Source organism: Cupressus sempervirens, chromosome 11, assembly GCF_028749045.1.
Source record: "Cupressus sempervirens isolate cs-2001-9-10 chromosome 11, ASM2874904v1, whole genome shotgun sequence".
In the NCBI taxonomy this organism is placed as follows: Eukaryota; Viridiplantae; Streptophyta; class Pinopsida; order Cupressales; family Cupressaceae; genus Cupressus; species Cupressus sempervirens.
The window spans coordinates 699,662,663-699,690,339 of record NC_143128.1 but is presented as its reverse complement, the minus strand read 5'-3'; the positions used below and the strand labels follow the sequence as shown (position 1 = coordinate 699,690,339).

General features: G+C 35.4%; 1 protein-coding gene across 1 annotated transcript in view; it reads right to left on the bottom strand.

Moving 5' to 3' along the window:
- LOC149531610 (mediator of RNA polymerase II transcription subunit 15a-like) overlaps positions 1-27,285 on the bottom strand; it is a 46,462-nt gene extending 19,177 nt beyond the window's left edge. The window contains exons 1-5 of the mRNA XM_089810610.1: positions 27,152-27,285; positions 26,932-27,019; positions 18,708-18,819; positions 17,975-18,095; positions 16,663-17,778 (exon numbers count right to left, since the gene is read on the bottom strand). Of these exons, the coding sequence (XP_089666736.1) occupies positions 16,663-17,778; positions 17,975-18,095; positions 18,708-18,819; positions 26,932-26,990 (1,408 nt within the window). The 5' untranslated portion in view covers positions 26,991-27,019; positions 27,152-27,285. The remainder of the gene's footprint in view (positions 1-16,662; positions 17,779-17,974; positions 18,096-18,707; positions 18,820-26,931; positions 27,020-27,151) is intronic.
- Positions 27,286-27,677: the final 392 nt, after the last annotated feature.

The window sequence follows — 27,677 nt, the reverse complement described above, 5'->3', positions numbered from 1 at the left end:
TTCTTTAAATAACACAACTAAAATGAACTCCATCTACTCATAAGGGCAATGATATCAATGGATAGTGCTTCAATGGACAAACTCCAAACAACCAAGCTTTGCTTCGCCAAGCCCAACTACAACTCCGTAAGCATTGGTGCAATATTCTAAAGGTTATGCAAAGAATTTTCACATCACACATTCACCAACAGTTTGAGCTAGTTGTCAAGGTTAGTAGAGTATTTAGTTGTCCTTTTAGTTATAATAGTCTTCCATATTGGAGACCTCAAAAGGAATATAAAAAATGTAGAGGATATTGACGAGCTTCTCATGGGCAACCAAATCAAAAGCCTCACCGTATATTTTCAAATTAATCAGAAGAATTTTTTTATCTTTGGGCCACAAAGTCATTAAATGAGAATGAGGTTAAGATATTGAAGCTTGAAGCAAAGGATTAATGATTTGTACCAAATTATTGCAATTCTTGACAATCTTCTTGTGATAAGGTATACTAAGCGAAATGGTATTTTTATAAAGTGGACTGGGTGACTATTCGCTTTATATTTGAACAAGCGAAGGATCATTACATTATCATCATCTCTAATTCAAGGTTTTGATGCATGTGTATGAGGATGAGGATATTGGGTTCAATCTTTTCATTGTATTGGTGATGAAGGGACAATGATTTCTGACTAGGATAATTCTAAGAAGAAATAAGGATTTGAAGTGGTTGGGACTTGAGGTTGTTCCTTGTAGTATAAAGCAAGATTCATTTGCCTGGTCGAAAAATAAGATCTGATTCCTTCTATACAATGTGATCAAGAGACAATAAATGGGATGCATATTTGAAGATGGGTGGTGTTAAGGTGCACTAGCGCCCAAATGACAAAGAAGCTTTCTAGATGGAAGCTTGTCCTAGGAATTCTTGCCAGTTGTGTTGTAAGAATGTGGAGGACTATTTAAGGGGATTCTAAGGGTTGGAAATTTGTTTCTTTTTGAAATAGTATTTTTTTCTTTGATCCTCTCAGTCTTGAATTTTTTTTGTGGGCCAATCACAACACAGAAGCCATCCCAATTTTCCTTAGTAGATATTGATGTCGAAACACAAGTCCATTGTTGTTGATTTTATGAACTATTAGTTATCTCATTAAAATGCTTCCAGGATGGATCAACGACCATACGGATGATGAAAAAGAGCTTGATACATCCTGTGAGGAAGTCATGTAGGCTAAAGAATGGAGATACAACTTGATGTCATAGGGCTGAGTTGGTGGACTTAATTGAAGTCAGCTATCCAAGAATAAGAACCTATTCATATTAAGAGGGCTAAGTCATTTGCAAAGGATCAAAAAACTCAAGAAGTATGACCTCAAAAGTTCATTGTTTGGTCAAACATTGGAGCCAACTATAACTTATTGTGATAATCAAAGTTGTGAAAACCCCTTGCTGAGAAGGAATCTCTACTGAGATAGAGTCTCAACACTTAATTGTTCTTATTAAATGCTAAAACGCATATTTCTCTATGAGAGAAATATGAGGTGAAAGCCCTTGTAATGCATGTTTCTTTGTGAGAGAGACATGTGAGGTGAAATCTTGTGTAATACATATTTCTTTGAGAGAGAAATGTGAGGTGACAGCCCTTGTAGTGCATTTTTCTCTAAGATAGAGAAATTTGAGGTGAAAGCCCTTGTTTTCCTCTGAGATAGAGGTAATGCTCTTTCCACTCACATGAGTAGCCATAAAGGATGTCATGTTGAGAAACTCCATCACAACATCACATTGAGTGAATATCTGATGAGAGCTTGTATTTATAATTATTTCACACATAGGAGTAGCCATGATGAACATCATGTTGAGTGATTCCATAATGCTATCATGTTGAGAGATTTTGTGATAAAGTTTTTGGGTGCAGCAATTGTGAGTGTCATGATGAAAGACTCCATGACATGAGAATTTGAAAAGATTCCTCACTAGCTAAGAGGGAGTGTTGATGTTTTATAGCTAAATGAGTGTAGGATTAAGATTCTTCTTATCTCCTATTGAAGATGAATCATTTTACCTTCTTGGTTTATGATGTTGCTGGTTAAATAGTATCTAATATTCCTAGTGGTGATTGTCTATTTAGCTACTCTTTAGCAATGGATGAAGTGGAGTTTCTTACAGTGGCTGTCTATTCTTTATGCTTCTTGATAGCTGGCAGTCCTTTCACTCTCCATGAAGACAATGAAAAGTCAAGTATTATTCATATGCAGCTTGAGGTTATAATCAGATGGTAATTTTTGTGTGAAGGACATTTTGATATTTCTCATCTTCAATTCAGTTCAGCGTAGAACAAAATTTTATATCATGACATTCTATTTTACTTTAATCGAAGTAATTTTTCTGTGTGATTGGGTTTATTTTCTTAATAACAAATCAAAAGTGTTAAACAAGTTTCAAAAGTTTGCGACCTAAGTGGAAAAAGAGTAAAGCTATTAGAAAATCATTCTTTGATCCCTTCCAATATTAGCTGTCCATAAATATCTATTTTAAAACTTCCAATAACCAATGGAGTCTCCTATTCTTTCTCCAAGAGGCATATCAAACACGAAGGTTAATTTGCAGCAAGAGGAAGTGAGCACCAAGAATGAAGGGATTTTAATAGATTAAAGCTCCAATAGTTGGGGTTAAATATTTATTACTTGACTTTAATCCTTTACATTCTAGGATGTATGTCACCCCAAGTTCCCTACGAAAAATAATTGTCGTGCCTAGTTGTGCAATCTTTGACATTTTTAGTGGCTTAGATCTTACATCAATATGTCCTTGCTAGTATAGCCATCAATTGAGTATCGATCTTGATGTGAACCAATTGAGTCTTAAATAGATATGTGAATGATCCTAGCAAAATATACAGTACTGTGTGTGTTTTGCATCATAAGTGCTATCCTTTCAATGTTCTCGGTTTTGATCTCACAATTGTAACCCCTCTCAATGCAGTCAAACTTTCTTTATTGTTTGTGTTCCCTTCAAAACGTAGTCAGTAGATCTTTGAAAACTGTAACTTCTTGAAGTGGTCTTTGTATTTGATATTTTGTATCATTTCATCTTTATAACCGTCACCATCCTTTCTTTTGACGTTTGGAGTGTAAGCATCAGTGAGTGTAGAGTTATTTGGTTTATCAGAGTTGCTCAAAATTACTCAAGGTTGAGTGCATGCTTAGGACGTCATTCAGTATGTCTTGCCAGTGGATTGTTCTTCCTTCCATCTATGTGGCCTCTATGTTGATTGGAAGTGAAATCATGTAATGGAAAAAGTTGTAAAATGTATGCCTTTTTACGAAGAGAATTTATTTCTACAGGAGTCTTTTGAACGTCTTATCAAGTGTCACTTAACACTATTCATATCATCTGAACATTGTTGTTGTCAGATTTGTCTAAGGCATCTATAGCACTCATCAATAGTCATCTTTAGATCTCTTCATCCATTCTAAGAAGGTTGTTTGTTCGACTTTGTGCTCATATATTCTATGGCTATTATTATCAATGGATTCATCTATGTGGGTGTGTCTGGATTTCAAATTTATTAATGACTCATTATGCAACTGTGTGGGTCTTTGCATTCCTCAAACAGTTGAAGTTTTGCTGGAAGAAATCGCACGGTGGAGAGATTACAGTATCTTGAGCAAATGTCCTCTGTATTTTATGCGATGATCACAACCTTCAAAGAGGAGGATGTTCTCTATCGTGTTGGTGTTTGAAAGTGGAGACTCCAATCTATTGATAGTGGCCACTATGGGAAATAGCTCAACTGTTTTATGAAGACTATTCGCAGTCCATCTTGCATTTTTGTAACCGCCAAGATAAAGTTGTCATGTCGCTAGTTTTGAGGATTGTCATTGTTGTGATTTATTGGTAGAGAGCACGTGGTAGAGTGTGAAGTGCTATGGCAGAAATAGAGTCTATATTGAGTAAGGCATTACTTGCCTTGCAATTGTGTATTGGATTTTGGTAGATTGTGAAGCTGACTCCATTTGAAGCATTCATAAAAGGTTTAGTAAGCTGGTGCATGAACCTGCTTCCTTGCGGGCTGGGGACTTTCCTTTCCTCAGCTTACTCCAACCTCTGACACAGGTTAGGTTGTATCTTCAAACAAACTGAGTGCAGAGTGTTCCACCCAACGGATTTCTTTGCTAGGCCGCCCTCACAAAGTAACATCCCTAATCTGCCGCGATGGCATCACCTGAACATTGATTACAACCTATAGAGAGTGGAAAACATGTTATTTGTCAATGGTAAGATATCTAATTATGTAACTGATTGAATCTAGTTCAATGTATGGAAAATGCAATTTATGTATAGAGTACCTAATTGTCCACAATATCGGTTCAAGGCTATAAGAGATTTTGAGAAGGCGTCGCTATAGATGGGCTGAAGAATTTGTCAGAGGTGTTGGATTGTTTGACATTGGAAGACAATTAATCAAAGACATAACAGAGGGTGTTCAATTGCCCACAGATTTATATGTGATCGTCAAAAGCCTAGAAAATCCTCTAGATTCGTTTGTTTATTGTGAGCTTATAAAACATTAGTAGGTGCCTAAATTTATAAAGGAGGCCTTTAATATTTTTTGCCCTAGCATACCAAATTTGATGATGAATAAATTTTGATTGTGGCTACTATTTTATAAGGCATGGGATTAATTATTTTCAGTACAATGTATTCTTTCGTGTCTAGTTTGAGTTCCGAATATTAAAATGTTGTCATGAAAGTTTGATGAAATTATTTCTATGCTTTGACACTGTTGTACATCGCAAAAGGCACTCTTAGTAAGAGTGTGTTCAAACTACTGAAGATGCTACAATTCTTCTAAGTTGGAAAGAACGTCAGTTGGGCAAAGATTGAATCTCTAAATTTTCCATCTCAACTATTTTGGTGTTGAAATATTTCAATATATATTGAGTTCTGACTTTGAGGGAAGAGTTTTCGTGAATTTTAATTGGGCTTGGACTTTATTGTTTGGGCAAGGGGATTTTCAATTTCTATTTTGGTTTGTTAGGAGCTATCATATGTTTGGGCTTTAAATACTCGCACCTTGTATCTCCTATTGAATGGGAGAAGTAAATTGAAGATCCATGGTTGATATTTGCTATGAAAGATCCTAAATATTGCCATGGCTTCCTTCTAAAGGGCATTGATTTATTACTGTTTGGTGATCAAGTTGTTTTGTTCCTCATTGTGGTGTTGAAGATTAAGAGCAACTATTGGAGTCTAAGAAGGAGCTTCCAATATTGTTCAGTTGTGTGCATATTGTCATGGATACTAAATGGAAATTCTTTGAAGATTGTCGTGAAAAGCTGATCTTGAAAAACATTCAACAACTTGAACAATCTTGCTTCATCCATAGATTTTGGCTAGAGCCATGGGTCTCATTTAGCATGTATGCATGAATTGTGCTTCCATAATATGGACTGCTTAATATTTGAAGGTGGGTTGAATGAACTATAACAAAGCCCATATACGAAGATACCTAAACCACTAGTATTTATTGGGGAGTTTGAAGTGTTCTCCTAAAGCAATTTCATTGGTGTTTCCTAACAAACTCTAATGATAGTATTGAAGCATGGATAGTGTTCTCCAATAGCACTCACAACATCGAATGTATCACAAAGCCAACGATCAATAGCAGAGGCTTCTAGCTTGGGCATCTATTTAACACCTAATTTGTGTTAGTCACCTTTTTTCATTCGAGTTGTCTAGTATTTATATGCATTGCAAGTTTGAAGCAATCCCATCTAGTATTCTTGAATGCTTTGATAGCACGTGTATTGTTATTTCAATCTAGCGATCAGCAAATCGTAACTTTCGAAACAAGAAAAGAGTTGCATTCGGAGGTTGTAGTTCTAATTACATTACTTGTCAGGACATTACAAACTCATAATGGTAGCGCTGAAGGAGATTGGCAAGTTCGGAGGCAGTCACAGAGCATCCACTGGATATCAGAATTTCGCCCAATGTTGGGCACAAAGCGACTATCAGATCAAGGGATTCAATACCCAGCTCCAACATTAAAAGGTGAGACGAGTAATCCTATAGCAAATTTTTCTCTGCTAGGTTGCAGGCAATCAAGGCTTTTGGGAGTTGGTTTATTGACAATAAGATCCTACTTTCATTGAGAATTGGAAGGTTTTGCGTCTAGTAAGAACGGAAGGTATCCTTGATGCTGGCTTAATGAACAATGTTACCACACCAATGTCTACTTCATGAGAGACCATTCTGAAACACTGGAGGCTGAGATCGAAGCAGCGAATGAGGTATAACAGTATCCATCAGTTGATCGACTATAGTTTCTTGTATCGATGGGTGGTCATCGACATCAGGAAAGTTTTCTTTTGTTTCTTCTCTTTATAGTTTTTCATTTAGGGGTATCTATTGAGAATGTTTTATTGGTTTTTTGATTTATTTATATATGCTTATCATATGTTCTCACTTGATATTATGCAAGAACTTGCAACTTCTAACTAGGTTACTAAAATGACTTCAAGGCTATACACTTGGAGATTCGATTGATATAAATTATCTTTGTTTTGATGAAATTCTGAGGATGTGTGACAACTTTATCTCATATATATGTTGAGTTTAATGGGTTTTTGAGATATAATTCCTTACTATTGAGGTAAACTCTGAGATCCTACTTTGTTACTTGTGTTCATTGATTTTATTTTTCAGAATCATATATTTTGTATTAGGTGTATGTTGACTTGACATTGTGCAAAAGCCTATAATTTGACTAGCAAGTTATTGGATGATGTTGATTATTATGGTGACATCTTTATTCATTAAGGTCTATGATTATCATATTAATATTGGTTTGCAGTTATTCAAATATTGTGTATGTGTGTTGAGATCAGACTTCAAAGAGATAAGTATTCTATGATGCTTGTATATAGCTGGAAATAGAGTATATTTTTAAAATAAATGGATCTTATGAATCTCTCTTGATTGTAGGATGCAATGGGATGACGAGAGATTATGCAATGTTGTTTGCAATTTTGATACTAAATTGGTGGCACACTACTAAAAAAAGAAAGAACATATTTAGAGTGAGAGACTATTCACTTATGCCAATAGTGGCATGTTGTGATGGTTAAGTTGTTGAGTTGTTATCATTGCCATCATTGTTCAAATCTAATGGGGATGAGGTCCCCCGTTTGTGACCTCACTGGTTCATAGCTCCAGGTCAAAGCGTTTACCCCTCTTAAAAAAAAAAAGAGACTATTCACTTCAGAGGGAGGTTACGTAACAGAGGGAAATGTCCAACCCTTTGCAAGTTTATGCAAAGTCAACTATCTTATTGTGGTGATTAAAAGTTGTCCATGCTGAGAGGGAGTCTCTGTTAAGAGAAAATCTCACTTATTAATGCATTCTTCTCTGGGAGAAGTTCTAGTTGAAAGCCCTAGTTCCACCCTATACAATTAGGTATGGTGGACCACCCTCTACGAGTAGGCATGGTGGAAATGCATTCTTCTCTATGAAAAGTTTAAGGTAAAAGCGCTCGTTCCACACTTTTTGAGTAGTTATGTTTGACCACCCCCTGCGATTAGGCATGGTGGAAATGTATCCTTCTTTGGGAGAAGTTTTGAGGTAAAAGTCTTCATCCTATCCTCTACGAGTAGGTATGGTGAAAGTCATGTGTGTGACTCCATTCTATATGATTATGAAGTAACTATGGTGGATTATGTTATGCTGAGATAACATGTGTTATGTGAATTTATCATCTTTGGTTGCAGCTATGTATGCATGCCTGGCTAAACATCTCTCCCTCTCTTGCTAAGAGGGAGTGTTGAAGATTATATTATGGTTATCTTCAGCTGAAAGAGATATTTGTGATTATATTTAAGTTAATTAATATTATGTAAAAAGACAAGCGGCATACGTCATGCGAAGAGGCATGTGTATGGAAATATGAAATGGTCAATATGTGGAAATATGATGGGCCTTTGTTGATTTTAATAGGATGTACTGCAAATGTATTAACACTACCATGATATTTGGTATGTGTTTTCCAAATGTCAACAAACTCTTATATATATAAGAAAGTGAGTAAAGAATAGACATTCCCATGAAGGGACATGTACGTTCGTTAACATAATTACAATCTTATAATTAGTTAATTATATATTACCTCTTATATATATATATATATATATATATATATATATATATATATATATATATATATATATATATATATATATATATATATATGTTACAATTTATCCGAGTGAAGCTACAAAACATCAACACTCCCTCGTAGCTAGGGAGGATAAACATAGGACATGTATTACACCATTGGTAATATTAGGTATGGAAAAAAATATATCTTTGATCAGATGATATCTATCATTTTGATATCACAGTTGATATTACGAGTATTGGCCTCCCAAAATATCAAAGATATCCACCAAGTACTCAAAAGGTTTTGATATCACATCTGATATCAAGAGTATTGGCCTCCTAGAATATCGACATCTGATATTCTCCAAGTACTCAAGTAAGGTGTGATATCACATTTGACATCACAAGTATTAGTCTCCTAGAATATCATAAGATATTCACCAATTACTCAAAATAAGGTTTGATATCAAGAGTATTGGCCTCCCAAAATATCAAAGATATTCGCCAAATACTCCAAGTAATGGTCTCCCAGAATGTTGAGATGCATAGCATCCACCATTTACTCAATTTATTTGATCTCATAATACAACCTATTGTAAGATCGTCACCTTACAATAATTTCTGCTTATACAAGTGACATCATTTGGAAATCGTTACTTCCTCATGATGTACACAAGGGGTAGGCCCATTAAAATCACATAGGAGGAATATTCATGAATCATTGTCCTCTTGTCTGCTAGAATTTATTGATCATGGAGAATCATCACAACATGATTTACTCCCTCTTAATCAATATGATCAAGATTATCGAAGGTTGACTGAATCATTTCATCTATTTGCTCCCTCTCTTTCAAGGTTGCCTGAACTATCAATCTCCCTCTCAATCTCCCTCTTTTTCCTGCAATAACATTCTCGAAGGAAAAGATAAAGGTACATACCTCTTATATAAATAAAATAAGAATAATATAGATAAATGTTTGATTGAAAACTTATATATTCACATAATGAATCTCTATATATTTTGTAAACATTATCAAATTAAATATAATCTTAAATCAAATAAGAATGTCAATTAGAGTATTAGTAATTTAACTCATGCCTGTCACTAACAACAACATTATGATTGTGATGATTCATATTATAATTCTCAATTGTGAGTGTGTGTGTATATATCAATAATCTACAATCATATAAATGATTTCACATTTATAAAAGATGAGAATTTGTAATGCTTTAATTACATATAATATTTAGAAGAACGTATATAAACAATTAATATCATTCTAAATATATATAACACATTATATTTGCAAAATTTGGCATACCTCCTAATTCCCATGTAAGTTTCATCCTACTTACATTGATGTACTCACGTCTTCAACTGATGGCTTTTCCAATCGTTAGGGTTCCTCCTTTCATGTTATAATTTTGAGGGCCATGGTTATTTAGTTCAAACCCTTTTCTTACGCGAGTCTTGATTTTTAGGTCTTCCTCTAGCCTAGGGGAATATTACATGGCTTTAAGAATCATCAACCTATACTTGCAATGAGTCCCACATTCCAAAAGCCTCTAGCCATATCATGATGGTTTCCCACGGTTTAGAAATGCTATGTATGTGAGAAAATGATGAAATGGGTATTGTGCACCATTTGTTTTACATAACCTCCAACTCATATCTTGTCAAGAATCAATAAGGCAGAATCCAAACCCCATGTTTGTGAGAATTCGTTGATTCTATTTTGCAAAGAATTATAAAGTGTTTAAAGGTTAACACCACAAGAAGAACTACAACCGCAAACTGTTTGTCATAAATACCTCATGAATAAATCACCTCTTGGAATGCAATGATTGTAGAGCACCCACACAATCGGCATGACAAAATGTTTGTGGAAATGTTGTGGTAAAACATTTTTTTGTGTAATATGATGCCACACTTGTCGCATCCTCCCCGCCAATGCTATATTGGTGGTTGTATAAAGGATTGTGAATCTCATTGAAAATAGTAGTATTACTTATGTCGTGATGGGGATGGAGGTCTATGTCAGTACTTGAGTATGGTGCAAGCACTGCCTTCTAGCATAGAGACCAAAAGTTGTGTCATTTCATTAGAATCCATGGCAAAGTCCTTGATGGGACTATCCACAATGTTGGTTTAGTTGGTAGTGTTACCACAAAGCTTACTAACTGTGTGGTTACTATGAAAAGGGCGAGAGAGGAATTGTGACACTGGTTAAAGGCATTGAGACTCATTTGGGCAGCGAGGAGGAGGAAGAGGCCCGCTCCAAGGCCTCCAACCAAGGAAGTGACAGTTCCCTTTCTCATGAATCCCACCAGTCCTCCAATTGCAACCAGGGCTCCATAGGGGAATGTAAAGCAAAAGTCGTGCATCCTCTGTGCCTGTCAAGTACTCGTTCCTTGAATTCATCTACCTCTTCTCGCACTTAATCCATTTATATTTGTGACATCCCCCTTTACTGTAGTTGACACAACAAAGTCAACCGTGTCTTTTGTTCATTGTATCAAATTAAATTTCACAGCTTCTTGTCTTGAATCTTCAGACATAAAATTTCCATTTTTACTTTCAATGGTTGCTTTTCTTTATTTCCTTACATTCGCAGTTTGGCTCTGATACCATGTTGATTTTAATAGGATCTACTGCAAATGTATTAACACTGCCATGATATTTGGTATGTGTTTTCCAAATGGCAGAGACCTCTTATATATATATAAGAAAGTGAGTAAAGAACAAACATGTCTGTTTGTTAACATAATTACAATCTTTTATATATATATATATATATATATATATATTGCTACAATTTATCCAAGCGAAGCTACAAAACAGCAACAGCCCTATTTTAGGGATTCAAAGAGACCTTCAAGTAAAAGATGGTCTTATGCAATCTATTTATGTGATTGCTTGGTATATTGAAAATCAATCAAGTAAAAGCATTGTACTCAAACATTCTTATTATCAATAAAACAGATATTTTGCTGGTGTGGCTGGGATTTTCCCTTCAAGGGGACAGATTTTTCCCAGGATAAATGTATTGAATATTTTGTGTATTGTTTGTGCTCTGTTTCTATTGTTTATCTTTACTTCTGGGCTAAAAATTTAACAGCTATTGATAGATATTCTCCACGGGTGAAGTGCATGTAATAAAAATGTGTGTCTCCCTTCTTCTTAATTCTTCCCCTAAGAAGATAACAATACTTGTTTGTTGATTATTTTTCTTTAATATTGATTCCTGACTAGACCACCGTTTTCCTTGTTTTTTGATGTTATAAGAGGCTCAATCTTACATAGCACTAATAGGAGTTCTTTTTTTTAGGTGACTGTATATGCTGAATTGCTGACTATATATTCTTCTTATCCTTGCCATATTCTTTGTATGCTCCCTTATATATATCATGAAAAGATGGGAGAATAAACAATCATAGCTCTCCACTATTCTTCCAACCATCTTAACCAAACCTTTGATAATCGATATCCGCTTAGCTATATCGATTTATAAATTCTCTCTTCTTCCTCCATGTAATAATATTTCAATGAAGGGGAATTCATTATTTAGCATTGCACAATAATATAAAGCTAGGCAAATGATGCAGTCTATTTCCAAACACAGTAACATCAACTATTTTATATTAGCCCACATTTGGTATTTCGGTGATTACAATGTTGATAATATACTCCCCTATCCTTAATGAATGCAATTTTGAACCTAATATTATATTGTGGTTTAATGGGCTATTAATCATTTTATAGAGTAAGGTTACAATAGATGTCTGGTATTTATGTTGTCTCCATCGTATTTGATTCTATGGTTTTGAACATACCATTTGTTTTGCTAGATATCCTTCACCAACTTTAGTCTATTGGTCTTGGATGGTAACCAAGAGTTGCATATGGTATTAATTATGAATGATAATACATATTGACTATTGAATGGTATAAGAATTAATTATTAATTAACATAATTGAGGGATTAATTATGTAAAGAGATGGATATATATATATATATATATACACACACACATATACATATACATATATATATACACATATAAATATACATATATGTATACACATATACATATACATATACATATATATCCAACTATGAGTCAGTACACTGTATTATATATTTTAGTATTATTTATCTATAATAGATTATATTGTATTATACTATTATAATATTCATATTATATGGTACTATATCAATTGCATTCTATCATTTTTATATTTCGGTGTTACACCAGTATGGGGGTACTTCGGGATGGCGGGACGCCGGGGCGAGTTTTCACTACACCGGGGAAAATGGGCCTCATTTTCAGGATGGTGGGGGGACGGCCAGGGGACAACAGCAAGGGAAGGACGCGCTGGAGAGGGGTGTTGTATAGTATACATATAGAACTTGAAATGCTAGTTATGAAATGATATTTCAGTAGTTCACTAAATCATACCAAATTAAAATACTGGAACATAGCAAAATTGCAACATGAATTAGAACCATTGACATTCAACATAGTAACGTATTACATAGCCAATGGTAACATTCAAAAATCAAAATTCAAATAGAAATTCAAGTACACATCCCAGTGGCGGCCTGGTTTCGGAATGGTGGAGGTGGGGGTGGTTGGGTACTCAAGTACCCGGTGTAGGGATGTCCCGGGGACAGGTGCTTCAAGGTTTGGGAAGGGGGTGCGAGTCTCCAGGTTAAACTATTATATTTAATAATAAATTATGTTATAATTTATTGTTATTTATTTGTTTATCTTTATTATTTATTATTAAATCCTATTTTAATATGGGGACGTTACATTACCACACCATACAAACCTTAGCAGAATAGTGTTGTTAAGCACAAAAACTAACCATATTCTCTCCAGCAACCCTTAAAATCTGGTTCAATTCTGTACAATGTCTGGTCCTTGTCAAATTGTCTCCAAATTCTCTTGTAGAGCTGCAAATTTGCTGCAAAATCTGTCAGAGGAACCAGGGAAGAATTTGCAGCGAATTTTGATGAATTTGTTGTCTAGACTTGGGCTAAATTTGGTCTCGGAACATTTTTTTTAAGACTTTTTAAGTGTTTTTTTGACCTCTCAACCTTATTGTGACCACTAAAAAGACCAGAAAAAGATGTTTATATGTCATTTATGCATTTGTGTATGAAAATGAAAACTTGCTTATAAAGGAAATCCAAATTGACAATAGGTGACATCTAAATTGATGATTATAGAGGAATGTCTTTAAAAAGATATGATATGTTTGAATCCGAGACTTCAAATTTGTATCACCTTTTGATATAGCCTGGTTAGAAATGCTTTAACCAATACAAAATAACAATTCAGATAACTGCACTTCTCTTTTGACAATTCGTTTCATTCTCAAACTGTCCCGATTATATGGAAATATGTTCCATGCATGTGACCAAGCAAATGAATCAAGTTGTATGTAGTGCTAAATGTGCAATTAAAGCCCTGTTGAACTGAAACATAAATTTGATGGTGTATTTTGCTATGTTCCTTTACTATTAGCAGATTCAAGTATGATTTATCTTTTGTTGCATATATATACACACACATATACATATTTTTTAAAAACATATGTTTTTGTATGGATGAATCCAAAACGAATCTGAACCCAACCCCAAAAAAATTTAGACGAATTTTGAACCCAAATCTCGAACCTGCATCCATACCAAAATCTGAACCGGCAACTTAGCACAAAAACCATATAGTCACTGAGATGACCCGGTCTAAGCTAAAGCATAAACATGTTTCAAAGAGATTTTGGGCATAAGAAATCTACACTACAATTTGTCTTTTGAGCTGGTCTTCTACACCATCAATTAAGACAATGACTCTAGAGGAAGCTCGATCTAGAAGGAAGCCCAAAATCAGTCATCTAAAGGTTTTAGCTCTACAACTTATGCTTGGGTTCTAGATGCCAAGCACACCTAACTGGATCCCAAGAGTCATAAATTGATGCTCACACGCTATAGTGATAGCCAAAATGCTTCTCAGTTGATTGATGTTGACACTGATTGTCTCATATTCAGTCAAGATGTGGTGTTTGATGTACAACAGTTTTAACCTTCTCCTGTTTTGAACCTAAGGCTAAGGATTTTGGTGTCTTGACTTCCATTTTGGTCACTTGATGGGAGAGATACAATTGACTCTACAATTTTGGATTCTCCCAAGCAACATTGCAGCACCTAACTTCCCTCGGGAAAATCAAGATCTACATCGAGATGAGTTTAATGATGTTGTTCCTACCAGAGCTAGTGTTGGTGCTTCTACTCTTTGGCCTAACCGGTAGGCCAAGACCATTGGATATCTTCATGATGATGAACATATTGAGGGTCGATCAGCTAGGATTAAAAGTAAGCAGAATAACACACAGTTAATTTTGCTCTTATTGCCCATATTCACAATATTTATGAGCCATAAACATATTCAGTGGCTAAAGGCGTTAATTGAGTGGGAATATGCCACAGCAACCAAACATCATAGTCTTCTAAAGAACAATTTGGTTCTTTCTGATCTTCTAATCAATAGGAAGCCCATTGGCTGCAAATGGGTGTATCGAGTCAAGTATAAGGCTGATGGTACTCTTTATTAGTACAAATCTAAATAGCTAAAGGGTTTCATAGAAGGAAGGCATTAACTATAAGGAGACATTTTCTCCTAAAGCCAAAATGAACACCATTCAACTTGTCCTCTATTTCAGCCCAGTTTGGATGTAGAGTCCATCAGATATAAGCCAAGAGTGCATTCCTCAATGATTAGTTGCAGGAAGAAGTTTATATGACACAACCTCCAAAATTCAAAGTCGTCTGCAAAAAATACTAGGTATGCTGGTCAGTGAAAGCACTCGATGGCCTCAAATAGGCTCCTCATGTGTGCGAAGTAAAAATTGATTAAGTACTTGATCGATCAAGATTTTCAAAGAAGTCCTTTGGATCCCAAGTTGTATGTCAAGCATACTAGTGGTAATATTCTTCTTTTTCATCTATGTTGATGATCTGATAAGAAAAAATCATATTAAAAAATCATCAAATAGAAGCAAATACAGCCACTGCTCAAGAAGAGTTTCAGATCAAGCATAGGAAAGCAGAATACTTTTGAACATCTCAAATTGTTATAACAGCATCTAGCAATCTATTATCTTAATAATTGCTACTGTGGAATACAGATTGCATATGCTTTATTTGTCAACATTTATCCCTTCCAGACATTTTGTATGATTGGATATGATGCATATGTCTATTAATAGACCAGCTTGTAAACCCCCATCATGTAGAGATGGAAGAAGGTGTAAGGAAGAGGGGAAAGTAAGATTCTTGCCTCTAGGGCCAAGAGGGAAAAGATCCACTTTTGGGCTCATAATAAGACTTCTCTTTGCCTCTACCATGATTGTTAGCGGACAAGTAGAGCCCCCCAAGTGGATGTCCACGCTGCTTGTCACTAGGGCCAAGAGGATGAGTGTGTGCTCTTGATATTAGTGTAGATAACTTTGGGCAAGCCTATCATTGCTTCCTGCAAATCACCAAGTGCTTGGATAGTACAAAGTGATACAAATATTGATTTAAAGATACTACATGTTAATAACTAACCCTAATAATTGAAAGTATACACACGTACATAAATACATATGTATATGTAACCATGGTTATGGTTGTAGGGTCTAAAGCTAGGCCCATTTAGTTTAAGGGGATATTTTATTTGGTAAAGATATAACTCTAATCCTAACTTGATGCAATTATAGGACAAATTCTAGGGCAAATTCTGAAAGGGGACATTTCACTACAATTGTCTTTATTTTTGTAGCTACATATTTTATGATGTATTGCAGTTTAAAGAGTAGTAAAATTGTGAGAAACATGTCTGTTTTGGATAGATTTGACCTTATAAATTTTTATTATAATGAGCAAAATGGACAAGTTATTAAATAAGTTTTTTTCTTGTTTATCAGTTTGCAACCTATGAATCAGGTGGGTTAAGGTTGTTAAATAAGATTGATATGATAGGAAAATGGAGCTATATATAGAGGCATTTATCATTGTATTTCACCATAGATTACAGATCATAGATCAGATGGCATTGTAGATTTGGCTCTCATAGTGTAATATCTCTTGAAGTCCTTCAATCTTTACAGTACCAGTCCTTCAATCTTTACAATACCACATGGTCAAATCTACCTCAAAGGTGCTGTGCATTTTGGTAATATTCCACCATTATTCTCTACATTGGATATTTGTATTCTCGACATTGGATATTTAATTCTTAACTGTGTATCTTTAACTCTTGGTAAATTAAGTTAATTTGTGACCTGAGACATTGAGTCAAAAAAAGCTTACGCAATCAGAATCCAGAAAGACAGAAATCATTTCAATATAGATTGTTGAAATAAGTTAACACTTAAGGTTGAAATAATGTGATAAAATTTGCATGTATATAATATAATTTAACAAGAAATAAAATATACATATGAAATGCAAAATGATAGGTCATTGAAATTACTTGTAGCAGCAACTGACATCGTATTGGATTGGACCTGTAAAAACTGCTTTTGCTGTTCAGTAGAATTTTGTTGCTGCTGTTGCAGTAAACCAGAAGAACTGTGAAGCATTGGCTGAAGTTCCTGCTGTGCAAGAGTTGACTGCAATAGCACTTGTTTCTGTTGTTGCAATTGTTGAGGCTGAGGTTGCAGATTGGAGAGGAGTTGCTGCTGTTGTGTCTGTTGCTGCAACTGGTCTGACTGTGATGGTAACAAGGATGATAATGCTTTCTGTGTTTGTTGCTGTTGAGCATTTTTGGCTTGCAGAAACTGCTGTAGATGTTGTTGCTGCTGCTGCCTCTGCATATCTGAAACATTACTGAGGGAAGGTGGTTGCTGCTGAATAATAGATGCTTGTTGTGTAATAGCTTGTTGCAACTGCTGATGTCTAACAACAGATTGCTGGTGTAGGAAAGATTGAGAAGTTTGTTGTAAAGTGGATGGTTGAGTTTGTTGAAGGACTGCTTGTTGAGGAGATTGTAAAACAGATGTCTGAGAATGCGGCATGAGTGATTGTTGAGTTGATTGAAGAGGTGGTGGTTTTATTGGTTGCAGGATAGAATGTTGTGACAGCCGGTGCTGGTTTCGTTGCACAAGTTGTTGATTCTGGATGTTTTGATGCTGAAATTGTTGTTGTGGCTGCTGAAGCATTGATGGTCCATTTTGTGACTGTTGTTGAATCCTCTGTCCGCATATAGCTTTTTTCTGTTGCAATTGCTGTTGTAAGATTTGATGTTCGACCTGTGACTGTTGTTGTGGAATCGCTTGCTGCTGATGTTGCTGTTGTCTTGTTTGCATCTGTCTCTGAGCACTTACAAGAACATTTTGAGCTAAACCTTGGCCTGTGGAAATGTTTCTTGAATATTGAGTGCCGTGGCACTGTCCACCTGTACTTTGAGATAAGCTTGGTACTGGAGACAAGGCGGATGCTAAAGTAGCTGCACTCTGCATTCCACAAGCACTCATGCCGTTTGGAAGATTTTGTTGTAGCTGCTGTGGCAGTCGAGATTGACCAGCTAGTGGAAAATCATTTGCTAATGTCTGTGATGGATTTTGCAGCTGTGATGATATTGTAGGTCCTGCCACAATGTTGAAATGGTCAAAAGAGTAGGAAAAAAATCTATAATGTCAATCAAATCCTCAATGAAATATTGATGTTAACACAAGAAATTGTGCATTTTGTATAGATATCAGAGACATGGTACAGAAATCTAAAGTGTGTTGACTTGTAGAACCATTAGTGTTGAAATATTAGCATCCTGTGAGATTTCATACCAGGATCCAGAGGCTTCTGGCCGCAACCAGCAGAACTAATTGGCAGAGTATTCCCTCGAGAAACCTTGGCTTTTGTTTCGAAAGATATCATCTTTGTAGAAATTCTCCGTAGATAATCTTCCTGCAGAATTGAAAGGTTAGCACGTATACATATGCACATGATAATAAAATATCCATCATGATTAGAAAGCATATACCTGTCTAGCTCATACTGGGGACTTACTAGATCAACATTCACATTAAATTACGTCAAGTCATCCAGTCAACATGGAGATTAGGTCAAGGAAGCTTTGAGCTTGAAGTCGGGATAAATTTAATCACATTACTCACAAGGGAAGACACTTGGTTCAACGGCAAAGTACATGTCCAAAGCATCTAGATGGTGCTGAGTTCAAATCTTCTTCAATACAAAACAAAAAAATTATATCATATATACCTACATAAGTTGTTCACTTCCTGTATTTTTAAACTGATTGAAATGTATCATATTTTATGACTCATCACTTCCATTCCTTGTGAAGTGGTAACTAAAAGATGGAGATATAATTGTACTGTATTAATTATCAGCAGGAAAGCTCAAAGGAAACAACGCATTAAAACACATTAAAATCTTGATTACAGTAAAATTTGACAGAGTGACAAAATGGAATATGCATTCCACTCTTTCCACAGAAAACTCATGAAAAAAAATTAATCTACTGGATTTTCATGTACTGGAACAGAAGAAACACACCTGGTCCGCAGCATCAGCATAAATCTTCTCTTCAAACCGCACAGCAAGATTTTTGAGATCATCCACGCCTTCAGAACCTCTGACTGGCACGAGTTTTTGAAGAATATCCATTCTGCACATAAATATCCACACAACCTTAACTAATTTCTATTAACAAACAAACTAGTTGCAAGCACTTTTGCAAATAAGTGCAATAATATATTGCTTGTGGGAACAAATCTTTGCAAGAAAAAGCAAGCAGGTGAGGGGAATCGCTAGCACAGAATGGACAAAAATGTCATACGGCCAGCATTTAGAAATAATGAACATGTCAGGAAAATGAATCCACAGAACACAAACATTTTCATTTCAAAATTTAACATTAATCAAATGTATGTACCAACCATTATCATACTTTGTTGTGTTCCTAAATGAATTGCAGGAAAATCAAATGCAGAAAGTACTGAATAAGAGGATGAAAATAGCAAAGAATGGGAACACCTGCTCATCCACAATAGAATGCACCTGCGAATTCAGCAGCAACACGAGTACTCACACAATTACAACTCTTCCTACATGCCTTTAACAAAATAAAACTGACAACATATCTCATTTAGAATGCTTCTGGACATATCTGTGCAGGAATCTTTTTCCTCACTATATTTCATGACATATCTTTTACAGCTTCCCCTCATTCTATGGTCAATGGGTAAGGAAACTCTAATTCACCCATGGGTTCCTCTTAATGCATGATATAATATTTCATTAATCATAGATAGATGAACATTGCTTAAATAATAACACAAGGCTAAGCATGAACAACATATACTAGGAATGCGCAAAAAGGAGAGTTAGAATTTTGCATATTGATGAAGATATTAGGAAGAGAACACACTACCACCAAATGGAACTTTCTTTTACTTTTCGGCTGTCTCACAATTGTTTTGCATATCCTCTTATGTCAACCCACATTTTAGTGCTTATTGTTCATAAAACCTTAACTTTTTATACTCACCTATAGCTGGGACAAATACATTTGTTGATCTTGGAACACTACCTTGTACATGCAAAGTAATTCTGAATTTTTGTAGCCTGCCTGTGGATCAAAATGATTGAGTTCATAATGTACAAGTGACCCATATATCTGAAATGAACTTTCTCTAGAATTTTATTCATTTGGATTAAATCAGTAGTTCCTATTTTCCTCAGGCATAAAGATTTAATAGTATATAGAAAGCAATGACTGTACACCCAACACAACATGTGCTCCTCCAATATCAGCAAGATAATCTAATCCCTAAACACATCCAAGAATCCAATGAAACATAAATATGGGAAAATACTCAAAAAAGTCTAGATGGGACCCAACCTACAACTTGTTTCTAATCTAGAATATTAAAGGCCCTACCAAGGTCAAACATGACCAAAACCAAATTATTCCTTACAATGCAAAAAACCTGAAGGTGTCAAAATAATCCAAACTTATCATTTCAGAATGGGATACTAACAACCCACTGCTTCAACTAGTGGAATAGACTGACTTTCCATTTCCCACTCGGCATTACCTTAGCCAGAAGTATGTTACTTCACCATGAAATTTTAAGCTCTGAAGGACACATCTTCAGCCACATTAAAAAGAAACAATTATGATCCTTACTTCAAGGGGTGGAATATTTATAAGGTTTGACAATTGCGACCTGCAAATGTAACAATTGAATAGCTAGAGTATTTTGACAACATACCAATCTTCTCCCCTTACTAAAATTTTCTACCAACAGTATTTCCTCTATTCTCAAAGCTTTATTTTCTTCTTATAATATCTTTATGGATTTCTGATTTCCTGGCCATACAAATAATATTTTTACAATTTCTTCGGTTAACTATCCTTACATCAGTTCAGATTTCTAACCACAAGCTGGATATGTAGATATTGTGTTCAGGCAGAAAGGCCTTCATATACGAAAGTAGAAGCCCTCTGTATTCCTCCATAATGATATTTCAATAAAAGTGCATGAGATAGGTGCAAAATGGGCTGTCTTTGATTTAGTCTGCCCTTTGAGTCAGAGCTTCAGGAAACTAGGTAAACCTATCCATAGGACTTGGCAAAGCTCATCCATCTCCCTATGTGTCGGCAGCCACATTTAGTTTCCCCTCAAGGTCATAAGTTGCACTTGAATGCTACAAGAATCTTACTCGACCACGTTTGGACCTCCACTTCCTTCCAAAAGTCATATTGCAAGATCTTCATCCACAAGTTAAAGGAAGATTTTTATTGCCTTCCTTCTGCCTACACCTCCAGGTCTCGCTCTATAAAATCAGAGTCAACCCAATAGCTAACACCATCTTCTAATTCTCAATTCATTCACTTTTTTCCCAAAAGATAACAAATCTATGAGCAATCTTCTTGGTTCCTGCTTTGTCAAGATTCACAGCTATTGCTTCATTAAATCAGTCTAGGCATTTTAGTAAAGGCAACTATAAGAATCAACCAGAGATGTGATACAACTTGTTTGTTCCTGAATAAATCATCAGAAAAACAAAAGCAAAAGGTATTGAATGACAGAATACAAAAAAATGCTCAAACATGATGAAATGCACCTGCAAATCTGACTATTATTCAATAGTACCAACATGATAGCACCTACTTATATTTACATAAACAAGAAAGATATTGAAAAAATATGTCACTGAGGCTTTCCCTCACTATTTACTCAATGGTGAACAAAATATTAATTGACCTCTGACAAAATCTTATCACGTAACCTCAGTCTTCATGAATCATAGATAGACAAAGCATTATTTAAATAATGAAACTACGCCTAAGAAGCAGTTGGTACCCTTTCCAGGAACTCATGTGCCAAGAAACTGCATGATTTTTAATTTTAAGGTCATTGGTACTGGGTATTTTAGTACCCTTCATGTTCCTTACATTTATTGGTAGGCCCAACCATATCTATTATCTACTAATAAGACAGATTTTTATGATACATTGATACTATGTTTTTTGTATTTGTGGATGTGGGGACTTGATCCTTTCCAAAAGAGTATGATACAGAAGGTGGCATCTACCCAATTTCATTGATATAATGGGCTATATTGTTGGTTCTGAATGTCAGTCATTTTATTTGGTTGAGCCATTGGTCTATTTTAGGTTTTCCGTTTTTGTTAGTTTGGATATGTCATAGCACTTTTTCATTATCATGCTTTATTATTCAACTAATGTGTGACTACTACTGTTTTGGGGTGGATGCTCCTATCAAACTCCGTACTTTTTAATAAAGCAAAATAATGTCCCAAGCCCACATGAATGATATAATGTCCTGCATCATTATAGTCTGCACGTGACAATAATATTTCCCTAAAATACCCCATTAATGGGGTGATAGACAGGCGAGAAGTTACATAAAGATTCATGCTGGATGAACCTCATGGCTTTTGTCCATTCAATTTGATGGTGCCTCTAGAGGTAATCATGGATCAACTGGGCAGCAGTAATCAAAGGCCTCTTTCCGTCCTCAGATTTAGGCTACAAAAATACTATAATCATTCTCACTATTAATCTAGGGTTAGAGAAAAATGGAATCTCCAAGTTGGAAAAGAGACGTTTGTTGTATGAGGCTTTGGCCATCAACGCCATAGAAGCAAAAACTAGGCACTGAGGGCACCCAACACCTGCCAACTTCCTCATGTCCATCAGAATCAGAACGTCGGGTTTGATCAATAAACCAATCTCCGAGACATTGCATATACCCGAAGACTTCAAATTTGGGTGGAGACTTCGTGTCAAAGACTCCCAATGTCTCCAAGTCTCCGGCTTTGATGTCTCCCACACATCTCCAGAGGAAAAAAGCATATTAAAAAGTACAAAAAAAACAAAAGATTTTATTTTTTATTTGTTTGCAATGTGAGTTTTGAACTATTTGACTCTATATGTTACAATATTAAATGAGTATATGACATTACTATTAGTATTTATATTACTATTAGTATTAATAAATTGAATTTCAGATTTGAAATTTTGATTCAATGGATTTAATGTTCAAACTAAAAGCTCTACATTGTTCTTGTTTTCCAAGCTCTGTTATGATATTTCTGGGAAGTTATTAAATTACATTTTAAAAAATGCAGTCTCCAAGTGCCCCCATCTCCTATCTTATGAAAAATAGCCATACCCATAACAGTACCATCCTCCAAGATCTCCAAGTCTCCCGATCTCCAGGTGACTGTTATTTTTCACATTCAGGGTGGGGTCCCATGGAGGGGAGCTTCCTAAAAAAATTGAGTGGGTGCTGCAGAGATTTTTAGGAATATTTTTAACTTAGTTGTCCCCATGAATTTCTAATGCAGCTTTAAAATTTAAGCTCCAAAACTGAAGGAAGTTGGGAATTATGAATTTTCTTCTAATACTTTTAAATAAAGAAACATTTATTTAAAATATATTTTTTTATTGAGAAGAAATAGGCATATTTGATTTTACTTCTAAAATTTTATTGGGGCAGGAATGTAAAATTGGAAATATTTTCCGAAGGTGGTGAATCTAATTGTAGTCCCACATTTTTATTCTACTCAAATATGCAGCCCTAAAATGTAGTGGCTCCTTTTTTTTCTGAAATTAAACCTGATCACAATTAAGAACAAATCATAGCCAAACAAGCATAGCATTTAAATAATATTTAATTAAGAAAATTTGGATATCTTTAATGTAGTTAGGGATGACAATGAACGTTCTCACATGCAGTAAAAGGTTGGAGACACGTAAGCATTCACTTCTGTTTCACATCTCTAGTCATCAGTGCCATAGAGACTATCTGGTATATAGCATACCTTCATTATTCCTCCGTAGCTCAGTGGTAGAGTGGTCGGCTGTTAACCGATTGGTCGTAGGTTCAAATGCTATTTGAGGAGAGCCTTTTTTTTCCTTCAAGCCTTTGGTTCCATAATTATAAGTAAGATAATGTCCACCATAAAAAAAAAGTGAAAAATTTGCCGATTTAGCTGAATTGGAGTAAACCTCTCCTACGGTGGGAGATGAGTGATGAGGGTTCTAAATGCCCATCAAAATTGTAGGGCAGACCCTACTATTCTATGGGCCCTAGTATTCTAAGGCAAGCAAGCAAAATATAATGGGCCATGGTCGGATGAATTTATTATTGCGTTGAAAAAAAAATACTACCAAAGCCTACCAATTAATTCATTAGTGCCCTACTGCCTGAGCTCATTGCTATGGCAAGTGCCCTGCTAAGTAACTAGCTTCAGTCATTTCTTAACCAACTAGATCTAGTTTGTGAGCGAAGCAACTCAGATAATTGAGCAAAGCAAGCCAACCTCCTGTATTTCTGTACAAAGATCATCAAGCAAAGTGAGGACACTAGAAGGAAGAAAAGGCTCTCCGACGGATAGCCCCTACCAACTATCTCCGGAGGCCCCTACTGTTCTATGGAAAGGGCATTAGAGAAGGTGGTTGGGTGTCCTGCTGGCCCATTAGAATAGTAGGGCCATATGGAGGTGGTAGCTGGTACTGAGCGAGGGACCTAACTAACAAAATGATACATGGCTAGAACCGGGCAACTCTAGTACTCTGTGCCATAGAATTGTAGGGGGATGGACGGTTAAGAGGAGTTCTAGCTTAATTAAATAGTTGGGAGGCAGGGCGGATGGATGGTTGAAAAAATGGATCTTTATATAAGACTATGTACTCTATGACTGAAAAAAAAATAAGGAGAATTGAGGAAAACTGGTAACATTGAATCTTCATTTATGTCTTATAATTGATGTTTGCAAATTGTTTCTAAATTTCATCATTTCACATGGAAAAATAATTGCAATGTTTTCCATGTTTTTATGAATACTAGTGTTTCTTGATTTTCCGTGTTATTTTCACTTTAGAACATGTAATTAAATTCCACTTTAACCTTTCAGTTTGTCATGCCATTGTCATTAAGTATAAAGCTACTATGGTCTACAAGTCTTCCAATGGTACTTTTTTAATTGAATACTTTGGTGAATGTAATGAAGTTACTGATCTTTTAGCTGGTGTTGGAGTTGATCAACCCTGGTAAGTTGGAGGCAGGTGACTTAAGATAGTTTGGATGATCTTCTGAATCTCAGTTTGGATGATCTTCTGAATCTCAACTCACCACCTTAAGTTTGAGTTTTGGCATTACTAGCTGGTTTTTAACTCTATTTTTAAAGGCCCACGTTATCCTTATATTTTATTAAACTATTGAAAGAAATGTTTTTCTAATAATTAATGAGGTATAATCCATATTTATGGTTTGTAGACCCATCTTTGATCATCATTTTATTTTGTTGACAAAGAGGCCAAGTTATTGTCACATATAAAGGAGGCATCGTATGTATATATCCTTACATGTGCAAGCTTTTTGACAAGCCAAATCTTAAGGCATGGCAATGGCTATCCTTCTGTGTATGTTCTTTTCATTTACTTGGCTGGTACTCCTCCCTAAAGTTTCTTTTGTATGTTGGTTTCGTGGGCAAAAGTTCTATGAGTGTATAGTGCACAACTGCCTACTTTACTCACAATCTCCACCATACATTTTAATACTTATTTTCATGTATATTCTTGCATACATTCACAGGACTCATTGGTCCATTTGTCAACCTAAACATGTCACTAGCATGACTCGCAAGCATTTTGGGCTATCTTGGTTGTCATATACCTACCTCAGATGTGTAGCCTCTTGAATCTTTAAAGATACTTCTGCATATGGAAGCTATTTGCAAGAATACTTTTGCATTTTGACACCGTAAACCTAATGATGCCCTAAATTTCTAATGGAACTTTGGCCCTATACATTATATGAGTTTACCCTCCCTCCCTCCATTACACATCTTCCACCCACCAATTACACCTTCAACTAGGAAACACAAAGTCACATTTTCTGTGCTTGTTAAATTTTTAGACCATGATGAGCGAATTCTACAATCGAAAACTAACACTGACTGCATGGTAGGTTAAACAGAACATTCCAATCAGAAGAGCATATCTGAGTGATGCATATAGTGCCGAAAATAATATTTTGAACTGAAAATACTTTTAATATTAAACTGAAAATACTCATTTATCGTAGCCCTCAAAACTGTATCTATCTCTTATTAAAACTAAAAAGAATTGCACTGCACTGGCTCAACACTCAAAGAAGCTCTATGCTTAGGTTGATGAACCTCAACCAATGCAGACGTAAGAATTTACCAGTGTTGCCAAAAGGATTGACAATAAAGCAGAGCAACAACCACTTAATATAATCAAACCTCTATAACGAATAAATCTTAAGAGCATCCTACAATCTTTGGAGCAAATCACTTATATAATATATTCTATAAGAGAAAGCAGATTTCCACAATCCATAGATAATCTTAGAATGTTTCTGGATTCAATTGTGTCACTGTTTTTGCATCAACATTTCAGATCACACTCTGTAATCCATCATCAGGATGACTGATAGAGAACATGATGATGGATTATAGACTGTGATCCCAAACAGTGACAGAATTGAATCCAGACACATTCTAAGATTACCTATATTCCATTCAGCCTAAGTCCCAAGAAAAGGGTAAGCCTAAGAACACCCCATAATCCTAAAACCATATATAAAGACCAACAGCATAGAGACGGGGACAGGAAAAAAAGGGCAAGAGATAAATGGCAGAGACTCATCCTAGTGGAGCACGGAATTTCCAATTTCTGTCTGCTCAGAAATTTAGCCACGGGAATTCAACCTTGATTCGAATAGACTAGTTCCTTGAATGGATCTTCGATAAATAGGACTATCTCTATTCTTACACAACAACAGATTTTAAACCTTGTCGCTAACTGCATAAATGTAGAGACACCTAATATGAGAAAGAGGCGGAAAAGAATTGTGTTTGTAACAGTTGAGGATTACATTTCTGCTAGTGGTTGTTCAACAAGAATCAGCGCCTCCATTTTCGAGTTTTAAGCACACCCATATCATAAAAAACACGATTTCGAATCATTCTTAGCAGAGACCTAATTAATCAAAACAAAATTCGGCGGTATCCTCCCAGCAACGAATGATCAGATTTTGTGTGTTGGACATAGAGAAACCATATATTTCATACGATTGCACCTGAAATTCTGAAACACAGGAGAAGGTATTCTCCGGAAATGGTAAAAGAATGTTGTAATAAGAACTAGTTTTTGCAGCAACATGCAGCCCATAGAAGGCAAGGAGAAAAGAAGAATGAGAGTTAAACAAATTACATCATCATGACCAACTTGTTTCTGGCATTACGGTCGAGACTCCAGCTCCTGTGTTCCATGGTAGAATTAATGAATTGTTTCGTGTAATCTGCAGGGCGCTTTGTGAGATGGAGAGCCTTTGCATGAATTGAAACTAATGAATTTATGTGAATTGATAACGAACAAATATAATCCGGATTGAATTCCGTACCAATTTAGAAATTGTGAAAAAATCTTTTACCTCTTTCAAAAAAGCGGGTTGCAAAAACATAACCGAAACTAGAATTAAATTGTCTTCCAACAGTCAACGGACACTCGTACGAATTTCTCTGAAAGCTCAGAGAATCAGGAGATCTCGACCTTTTCCATGTGGGACGCTGTAGGACCCAATAAATAGTTGGCACCACACTTATGTTCGCATGTTTCTTGAATTTATGGGCTCCACAGTCACGGTGACACCTCAAATTTCCTTTTATAGCATTTACTATTATTAAATCTCTAATTTAAAGGCGTTTTCAAATATATTTTAGAAATGAAAGGATTTTAAATATAAAAAAACGCGTAGGTTTATAACGAATAGAGCTTAGATTCAAAAAATATGGGAAAAATTCGTTTTTCATTTAAAATATTATTATTATTTTAATATAAAATTAGTGTACTTTATAAAAGTTTTCTTTTTAAAAATTAAGAAGAAGTTAGGAAAAACATGCATTCGTTCTAATTAAAAATAATTGTTTTAAATTTCTAATTTAACGGCTTTTTCAAAT